A 10,612-nucleotide genomic window follows, 5' to 3' on the forward strand; every position below is an offset into this window, starting at 1 on the left:
TCGCTTGAAGTGTGAGCTTGTGAGGAGATTCTTAGACACTAGCGCTAAGGAATGGCACAGAAGAAAACTGAGGTGATGGGGTCCCTTTTGGTGCAGACTAGCCCGCCTCCTTTAATCCACAACATGTACTCAAATGTAACAGTCCTAAAATCATGCAGGCCTTCCTATAGGAAGGGTTACAAGAGACAGGTGCTTGTGAGGATGAGGAGAAAAGGAACCCTGGTGCACTACTGGTGGGAATATAAATCAGTGCAGCCGCTGTGAAAAACAGTATGGAGGTTCCTCAGAAGCTTAAAAATAGAACTACCATGTGGTTCAGCAATCCCACTTCTGGGTGTGAATCCAAGGGAAAAAAACCCACTATCTTGTAGAGATATCTTTACCCCCATGGTCCTTGCAGCTTATCCACAATACCCAAATATGGACCCAACTCAAGTGTCTGTCAAAGGATAAATTGATAAAGAAGGTGTGGTAGGTACATGAAATGGAATATTATTAAGCAATAAGAAAGAAGGAAGCTCTCCTTTCTGCAACAACATGGCTGGAACTTGAGGGCCGTATGCTAAGTGAAATGTCAGATAGAAAAAGACAAACTATATGTTCTCACTGAAATGCAGAATCTGAAACAGCTGAACTCACAGGAATAGTAGAACGGTGTTTTCTAGGGGATGGGGAGTAGGGGAAATGGGGAGACGTTAGTCAAAGGAGACAAACGCTCACCTAAAAAATGAGTAAGTTCTGGGGATCTAACGTGTAGTGTGGTGACTGCAGTTAACAATGCTGTGTTATATACTGGAGAGTCCACCTTACGTGTTATCACCCCCCCACCCCACCCCACACACATACACACACACAAATGTAATTATATTACGGGTGCAGGTGTAACCACACTTACTGTGGTATTCATTTTCCAGTATATACTCCTATCAAATCCTCACAAATCTTACATATGTTATGTGTAAATAGTCTCTCAGCAAAGCTAGAGAAGAAAAACAAAAAGAAAACAAGTGAAAATGTCCTAAAACATCTAGGTAAGTTTTTGATTTGATACCATAATGTTTTTCTCATCTCTCTCATTGTGCTTGGCTAACAGGCCATGCTATACAAACGTGATAGGCTGCCCCACCCCACGCCGTCTTTCTACATCATAGCAGATTGCAGCAGGCCTGACACCTGACTTGCGGGATTACTCCACACATTGGCCAATGACCTGAGTTTAGTCTGTTCAACTAGGAAAGCAAGTTTACTCAGATTTCCTCTCTGGAATTCTGAATAGGGAAACTGAAAGGCTGGAGGGAAGGGGAGAATATCGGAATAAAAATGGAGAAATAATCGGTCTCCACAACCCAGAGCCACGTGAAAGCGCACATTGTGAGTGAACAGAGAACATGAATTTGATAGGGTCAAAAATGTAAATTAAGAGAAAAGAGGTGAATCACATCCAAGCTCAGAGAATAGCTGTTATGGCAGCAGACTGGGCTCCCAAAACCCTGAACTACTAATGAATTTCTGGTGTATCCAAGGCACAAGAGCTCTTATTATTAACTTGATTTTATAACAGCAACAAAAAAGATGCATTCTTTGTTTTCAATAAATAAGTGAACGTGATTAAACCCCAGTGCCTGATTCATTTCTCTAAAATAACAATTGCAATTTTATTATGATACACAAGAAATTAAACAACTAAATGCTACTCACCATTCTTTCCTGGATGAAGACCACATAGGAGATGAATATTCGCTAGAAACGTCTGTGTTAAGTGGACATGTTGAACACCATAATATGTGACAGGCCAAAACACAATGTCCGCTTGCTTGGCAGGAAGATAAGATGAGGCTTTTTACGTAGGTGGTGACAGAGTAATAATTAGATATTAATAGCTGACTGCTAATTTAGGAAGATGTAGGAAGGTGACTCTGGTCAACTGCAGGGCATGAATTTTATGGGTTTAGGATCAGAGCTAAGTTATTGAGTAAAAGAAGTTGCTGGACCCAAAGTACAGACCAACAATCCAATTCCCCACTTGCTTGCATCTGAAGACAGGTTTCTATTGCTCTATCTCCCCATTCGCCAGTCTTGCCTTCATACCTGAAAACAGAAGCTCTATATTTAAAGCAGAGGAACTAAAAAAGTTATTTGGGGACTTCCCTGGTCATGCAGTGGTTGGGAGTCTGCCTGCCAGTGCAGGGGACACGGGTTCCATCCCTGGTCTGGGAGGATCCCACATGCCACGGAGTAGCTGGGCCTGTGTGCCACAACTACTGAGCCCATGTGCTGCTACTACTGAAGCCCACGTGCCTAGAAGCCCATGCTCTGCGAGAAGAGAAACCATACAATGAGAAGCCTGTGCACCCCAACGTAGAGTAGCCCCCACTCACACCACAACTAGAGAAAGCCTGCACAGCAATAAAGACCCAACACAGTCAATAAATGAATTAATTTAACCAATTAAATAATTAAAAATAATAAAAATAAAAAGGTTATTTGGAATCTCTACATGTATGGACAAGGATTACATATTTTCGGATGTAATTTGTAGGTGATTAGAAGTATAATACACACCTTATATCTTCTCCTTCCCCCATAAAAAATCCCACCCTCTTACTTGGGCTATGTGCACAGCAGTGGGAACTGGTCAGATCGTGAGGTGTACTGACTGCCGACATCCTGGGAGCAGGGAGAGGGAAGAGCTCCTCATTCCACTACGTGGATTTTCACTCACTCGTAGCAGATTTTATCACTGCCCTCCACGGTGATACCAGAAACCCTTTAGTTCAGTTTTTTAAAATAATAATCACCCAGTCTTTAATGGGATGGCGTAAAAGAAGCGTCAGCTGACAATGTAGGAAGTGGCCTGGGGAAATAATCTTCCTGTAATTCACTGTATGCTTCAGGCCTACATTCTGGGCAACTTAATGCTCTGACTTATCTCTACTCTTAGACGGTTGTAACTTCTACTCTGCTAAGTTAGTAACCTACCACTCTTCTCTATGTTTCAAAAAACATGTGAAAATCTTTCACCAACTGGTATTTCTTATCTGGTTCTTTTTGTCACTATGGATTATGGTTTCTTCTTATTTTAATGAGAATTTATAAGAAGAGGGAATACATTTTTATGGATAATTCAACAAGTTTAAAAGACATTTCTATTTTTTAAATATATATTATTTATTTTGTTTCTTTATAATGACATAAAAAGAAGAAGCCCAAAAGGAACAGAATGTCATCACACAGATGACTTATTTACTGTAGCAGCTGTGATCAATGATAAACTGCTTGAGATGGATTAGTCTTGAAATTCTCAGTATCTGGAAAAAAAAATAGGAGATGTATACATGTCGCTACCTGGAATTCACAGGTTTCCATTTCCACATCAAGAAATAAATGATGTTTTTCTTAGGCTAAAAAAGTGTAAACTTCTTGGTAAAATAAAATTAGTACAACTTTAATAACTTTAATATAATTTAGTAACTTGTAAATAGAAATAGAAGTTCCAAATAAACAAGAATTCTCGTATTTTCTGTATGGAAAAAAATACAGATGGGAAGACACACTGAAATCAGACAGATTCTTAGCGATCATGTGATTAGAGCCTGCAGTGATGATGAAGAGTGACAAAGGTGATATTCGACTCCGTTGCATAAATACAAGTTTCACCTAAATGTCTGTCTTTCTTAAGTTACTCTCTTTTCTGCATTGTTTTAAAACTCACTAAATTCATGTCTGTGATGTAACTATTTATGTTTCACAGCCTAGAAACCGTCCTCTTGTTTATAACATGCTTCATTTAGTTACTTTTTATTTTCAAATTCCATTCCATCGATTACACGTATTCTTTACTTCTAGCTCACATAAACATACCTACCTTAATTTGCGTAATCTATGTTACAATCATAATAACCCAATATTATAAAGAAATTATTATAATTGGTATGATTTAAGCAAAAAGAATACTTCTCTCATAATAGAAGGGATCATTTTAAGAGCAAAAAGTATTTTTTACAGGTAGAATGTTAATATGAGTTCAACACCAACAGTCAGAACATTCCTAAGGAAAATATACTCCTGCAAAAGGGTGAATCTTCTCATCCTGTTCTGTCACTATTCTAGAAGGATCTAGGTAAACATATGTAAGAATTTGAAGTATAACCCCAAGGAAAAGAAGGGAGGTTTCCTAGATTAAATATAGTGTCCTTTAAAATACAAAGATGCTATGATTATCTGACCCTGGTGTTTTTTGCTGAGTCAAGAAGAACAACCAAGTTGAAAGTCCATGATCAGACATGAGACCACAGTGTCTAATAAATAAACTCTTTGGAAGGAAAACATATCAGGCTGTGTATATAAGCATGTAGTGGTGTAATGTAAACAGAGAACACCAGAAGTCAGGACAAAAGGCAGGGAAAACAGTAGATCAAAACCACAGTGATACTAGATAGACTAGAGGCAGACACGCAGCAGTGCACATCTAAGGCCATGTTCCTACATGACTGTGTCTCCCTGCTGCTGTCTCTTCTATATAAATTTGACTCAACCCTAACTAGCATGTGTGTTCCCATTGCCTATATACCTGAAGGAACAAACCTTCATGCCCCGAGTTAGGGTTATATTAACTCCACAATAAGAAGATATTATTGTCTATGAACTTCTTTTAGGTCAATCCAAACTATGAAGAAATCTTTGAAACTTCCATTCATCTTTTGTCATCTGAGAATAACTTCTTGCTCCATAACTTCCTCATGGCATTTTTCACTTCTGCATTCCTCAGTGTGTAAATCAGAGGGTTGATCCAAGGTGTTCCAAGTGTATAAAACACAGCTATTGTCTTATCCATGGAGAAGGTGGTAGCAGGGCGTGTGTATATAAATATGCAAGGACCAAAGAACAAGATGACCACCATGATGTGGGAGGTGCAGGTGGAGAGGGCTTTTTTCCTCCCTTCAGCACTGTAGTTTCTCAGAGAATGCAAGATGATAACATAGGAGAACATCAGCATGACAAAACTCACTGTACAGATGGCCCCACTGTTGGACACCAAGAGAAGGTTGGTCACATAGGTGTCTGTACAGGCAAGTTTCAACAAAGGCTGCAAGTCACACACATAGTGATCAATCACATTGGGACCACAGAAAGGTAAACTCAGGGCCAGAAGAATCTGAGCTAAAGAATGCACACAGGACCCCACCCAGGCCACAGCCACCAACACACCACAGACGCGATGACTCATGATGGTGGTGTAGCGCAGGGGCTTACAGATGGCCACATAGCGGTCTGCAGCCATGAGGATCAGGAGGAAGATCTCCAGGCAGCCAAAGAAATGGAATGAAAAAACTTGGACTATGCACTCGTTGAAAGAGATAGTGGCCTTCTTCAAAAGGGCATCTGCAATCATCCTAGGAGCTATGCAAGTAGAGAAGCAGGTATCAGATACGGACAAATGGAAAAGGAAGACGTACATCGGACTCCCAAGTGCCTGGCTCATCTTGATGGCAGTAATAATCAGAAAGTTACCCAACAACGTCCCCAAATAGAACATCAAGAAAGTGACAAACACTATCTTCTTCCCAACAGGATCCTGGGTCAACCCAAGCAGAACGAAGTCTGTCACATTATTATCCAGCCGCATGTTTTCATGAACGAGAAGGAGGGGTGAGTGTGAAACGGCTCATCTGAAAAAAACAGAAAAGAATTAATTCGTGGTGGGATATGTGATGTTTAGGAATATTTTAAGTAAAATAAATATTCTTCTTCATGGACAAGTTGGCTCTAATTTCTTAACAAGCCGCCTCAACAATTTGTTCCTTAATTTGTAATGACCACTTCACAGGCTCATTACGAGTCTCAGCTAAGCTCGTGAATAGCAGACTTCAGTCCAGCACTCTTCAAATACAACTCTTCGTGGATTCCACATGATTCTCATTAATTTTGTTAACTGAATATAAAGTTAAGAGAAACGGCTCCATTTTATTAACTTCATCACTTTTCCATATTCAATAAATCTAGGGGCCCATGTTTGGATGGTACATCACTTGGCATTTTGGATATATTTTACTGCCTTTGGAAGTTCATAATATAAATGTAAAATCTCAGCCCAGTCCCATCCCCTAAAAATGTCTTCTTATGTATATTTATCATCATATATTTTTATACTTACTTACAGAATTATATGCTTTTATTAGTCTATAATATGCCCCACTTCACTATGCACTTTCTTCCAGATATTACAGCTTAAAAGAGAAAAAGGAGGTACTTATAAACTCTAAATAAAATATCCTTACTTTGAAGCACCCTTACGATATTTAGTATTTGACATACACCAATGTAGAGAAGTGAACGTTCTTTTTTTTTTTTCCATGGTTTGTTTTTTATTTATTTATTTTTGTCTGTGTCGGGTCTTCTTTGCTGGGTGGGCTTTCTCAGGTTGTGGCGAGCAGGGGCTACTCTTCGTTGTGGTCCAAGGGCTTCTGGGTGTGGTGGCTTCTCCTGTTGCGGGGCACGGGCTCTAGGCACATGGGCTTCACTAGTTGCAGCACATGGGCTCAGTATTTGTGGCTCGTGGGCTCTAGAGCACAATCTACGTAGTTGTGGCACGTGAGCGTAGTTGCTCCGCGGCATGTGGGATCTTCCCGGACCAGGGATCAAACTCATGTGCCCTACATCGGCAGGTGGATTCTTAACCACTGCACCATCAGGGAAGTCCTGAATATTCTTCAAAAGTTGGTAATATCTCAAATATCTCCATTTCTATTTTTCTTTTTTCTAATTTCTGAAAACATCCTTCAATGGATGCAAAGTTCTAGAAGTTAGATATAAATAACAGGGAGGGTATTTTACTCAATAGTTCATGTGTTCTCAATTCAAATGTTTTGTTTAAGCACTTCAGATCTGAAGTCCTTTGGGAAGATGTCACCAGGAAGTTCCTTTAGGGCCAGATCATGGTTGTAATCCCCAGTAGAGTTTGTTTCATCCAGGTACTCCAAACCTCTACATTACTGTAACAGAGCAGATACTCAGAAGAGGGAGGAAGATATAATTTTAGACAAGAGTGACCGTGGATAATCAGTAACTGACTTTATTCAAGTTTTTTTCTGTCCTTGCAAAATCAATGACTACTCACCTTTGAAACGTCATTTCTTTCAATGGAGGTTTTTTTCTTTTTTTCCCATATTTGGAAAGGAATATTATCACTAGCTTCACTTCAAAGAACCAGATCGTTCCTCTAGGTCTTTCTTGTCAACACGATGTTGAAAAGAACACCCCATGCAAGTAAAAATATAAACTGAATGTGACAAATTTAGATATAATTTCAAAGACGTACCCCATTGTATTCCTGCTCACTCCCACCCATACCTCCAGGGCATGATGCTGCAAGCTGTGAGCAGCCACAGCCCAGACTGTGATACATCAACAGGCACAATTTGACTCATTTATTTTTTCCTCTCTCAGTAAATTTTCTTCTCCTCATCAAAGTTGAATCATGTGTTATCTTCCTCCAAATCAAAAACTTCTCCGGAGAAAGTGTCTGATGAATTTATTTACTTTATTATTTCTGATTTTAAAAAACATCTCTGTGGACCATGTAATCTTTGGCAAATATCTTAAACTTTCAGGGAACTGAGTCTTGGTATTTTAATCAGTACAGTAAGCTCATTCCTTCCACATTGATTGGAAGAGTGATCCATCTCAAAGTATTTGTACTTAAACATACGGCCTATGTTCGTGGCTGCTCTTTTGAGTGTATGGAGCTTGGTTTGTATGTTAACAATCCCTGTAAACTGCCCGTTTCTTGAACAACCTTATTTGTACATTAGGACATACATCTGCAAGATAAACTAAGAATCATAAATACCTATGGTTTCATTTACTTGTTAATAACTGTGAGTTCTCATCTAATACTCAATCAGTAACATAATCGATAGTGTCCTTCCTTCCTTGAATGTAATCTTTTTTCTAGATACTTTAGCTGTCTCGAAACTCTGGATCCAACTGCTAAGATAGCGCTTCTGAGTGCCTCCAGCGATTGGTTTAGACTGAAGGAAATTCTCCTGTTCTCGAAGAGCTTCTTTTCTAGCCTTTCCTATAGTACCACATACTGTGCTTAAATTCAACTCTGTGTACTTTCTTCAGCTTCTTTCTTAGAAGGAAAATCTTTGAAAACTAAATGATTTTATTCTCCACAGATCCAAACCCAATGCCTTGTACAATGTAGGTGCTTAATAAGTGTTTTTAAGTTGAACTTTCTTAGTTACTTCTTATAATAATTATCTGATTGTTTTAGTACTAGTCTAATTACAATCTACATTCACATTTTTAATCTGGTGGGGCCACCTACATAGTATGTATGGTAAACAAACATGCTCCCAATTTATAAACTGAGAAAAAAAAATGGGATAAATTTTAAATAACTTAGTTAATCAGCTCCATAAGCTGGAGTGGAAGATGTACTCAGCACTGAACCACACGGCCATATAAGGTTCTGGGAGTCTGGCGCCCATAAGAATGATTGTCTTGAGTAGTTCACCTTTTTGCATGAATTCACAGCCCTTCAAGAATGCAAGGAGAGCCTTGAAACTTTTCATACCCTTCTAACTTCGATGTCTGTTTTTGTTCATGTCTCTGTGTATGACCATATGTCCACTTTTTCCAGAGGCGTTAACATCTCTCATTATGTTCTCAAAGGAATCTAACATAAAAACAGGTTGCAATGATCTGGAGACAAAACAGTACTGGTAAAATAGCATATCTTCTAATAACTACTGTACTCACCTCAACTTTTCAAGCAAGTTTAGCCAAGTTTAGAATGGTTAAATTTTTCAGAACAGTAATGAAGAGAGAATATGTTGAGTTGGGAGGTAACAGAGATGAGCTGAAAGAAAATCACACAGAAAAGGTGGAGAAGAGAAGAGGGTGGGATACAGGGTGTCAGGTGGATGCTTCTACCCTACAAACCTGCTTTATTGCAGAAGCCACAGTGAAAGCATCAGGACTCCCTGGAACTACCCAACCCTCTCTGCTTTGGTTACCCTACAGTTCTGTCTTTGGGAGAATCCTTACATTCATTTGATTTCTATGAAAAATGTACCTTTTTCTGAGGGAAGGTGAACAGATCAACCCAAGGTTGTTTATCCTCAAAAGCCCAGATTAAAGAGTGATGGAGACTCCCTCCCACACATGGCCTGTTGCCTTCACCTGCATTATTCAGCTTTCAGCCTCCGCGCTATCAGGATTGCTCTGGACTTTCCACCAAGCTTTTCACACTAAATCTCAATTGTCAACTGCAAATTATATTCTTAAAATGTCATTTTAGAAACATGCAAAGAGTAATACTCAATCTGCGATATACAACATTCTATTTAAAGCTGTCTCTTAGATGTGGAAAAGCTGGCATTCTCCAAGAAGCTATGTCACAGTCACTATCTGTATTTTTTCTGTTTCTTTTGTAAAGGCATTAGGAGCAATAAAGCCACAAGACACATGGAGATACATTTTTAAATTCTGTATGATCCACCTGTCAGTACAGCGATGTAAGCAGTCTGTTACTTACCTGTTAGAACACTCTACATTAGTGTCGAGTCTTTATATCCCTTTTTGAAAACAGTCTTCTCAGGGAACACTGAAAAACAATTCCTTTCTGTATTCTAAAGAGAATATTTTAAGACCTAATGATGTCAGACATTAGCCTCCTAGAGAGCAGTATTCCCTAAAGTTTCCCTGCCTTTGCTCATCAGAAACATCCCTGATGTTGTAATAAATTTAACTTTTTGTTTGCCTGTTTAGCCAAAGAAGTGTAAGTTACCCCTCCTCATACTCAGGAACCAAGTACAGAAAAGGGTTTCGAAGGTATTATGTGCCTCAGGCTGATCAAAGATACCAGGGAAAAGAAGGAAATTTCGAATGGATGGCAGAGAGGGTGACAGAGAACAGGAGGAAGAAAAAAATATCATCTTTGGTAGAAGGAGAAGTGGATCACCAAGAAACTACTGCTCCCACCCAGTGCCCTAAGTTGCCCCTCTGTGCTTTAGGAGACAAACTTCTCTACCTCTTATAAATTTTTTGTAAGTACAATCTAGGGAAGGCACCACAGTGCCTGAAACCAGGTGTTCTATTCTGTGTTCTATAACGATTCCTCACCAGGAAACCGCAGATTTGTAGGAAATGGTCTAAGGATTAACATGTATATGAGCACTGCATAGATACCTCATTTTTTTCCTAATTCATTTCCTTTTGTTTTGCTAACTAATGTTAGTAAAAGGACACTTGTTAAGGAATACAATTTATTGAAATAATTTTTCTTCGCTATTAAGTTGCTATTTTTTCCTAATAGAGTTTCTGAAAGTATAAACCCAGAATGCCTGCCTGTTTTTACCATGAGTGGAGACAGCCTGATAGAAAATAGAGACAGCACGAAAGAAAGCAGAGCCAACAAACAGAAGAGACCCATTCTTATAATGTTTTCAACTGTAGAATTCATTCATTGGCAAACTATTTTACAATCTTGTATTTTATTTTATATTATTTTTTTACATTAAGTAAATAATAAAATGAATCCTAGTAAACTTACTACCATCTCAAGAACTAAAATATTACCAAGAACTAAATCTTTTTTAACCTC

General features: G+C 38.8%; 1 protein-coding gene across 1 annotated transcript; it reads right to left on the reverse strand.

Moving 5' to 3' along the window:
- Positions 1 to 4,693: 4,693 nt before the first annotated feature.
- LOC130829125 (olfactory receptor 4C16-like) lies at positions 4,694 to 5,626 on the reverse strand. The gene has a single exon (XM_057695343.1). The coding sequence runs from the start codon at positions 5,624 to 5,626 to the stop codon at positions 4,694 to 4,696; it is 933 nt and encodes a 310-aa protein (XP_057551326.1).
- Between the last annotated feature and the right edge of the window lie 4,986 nt (positions 5,627 to 10,612).

The sequence above is a fragment of the Hippopotamus amphibius genome, chromosome 9, assembly GCF_030028045.1.
Source record: "Hippopotamus amphibius kiboko isolate mHipAmp2 chromosome 9, mHipAmp2.hap2, whole genome shotgun sequence".
Classification (NCBI taxonomy): domain Eukaryota; kingdom Metazoa; phylum Chordata; class Mammalia; order Artiodactyla; family Hippopotamidae; genus Hippopotamus; species Hippopotamus amphibius.

Excerpts from the sequence above, each read along its gene's own strand:
- LOC130829125 (XM_057695343.1), bottom strand. The coding sequence starts at position 5,626 with ATGCGGCTGGATAATAATGTGACAGACTTCGTTCTGCTTGGGTTGACC.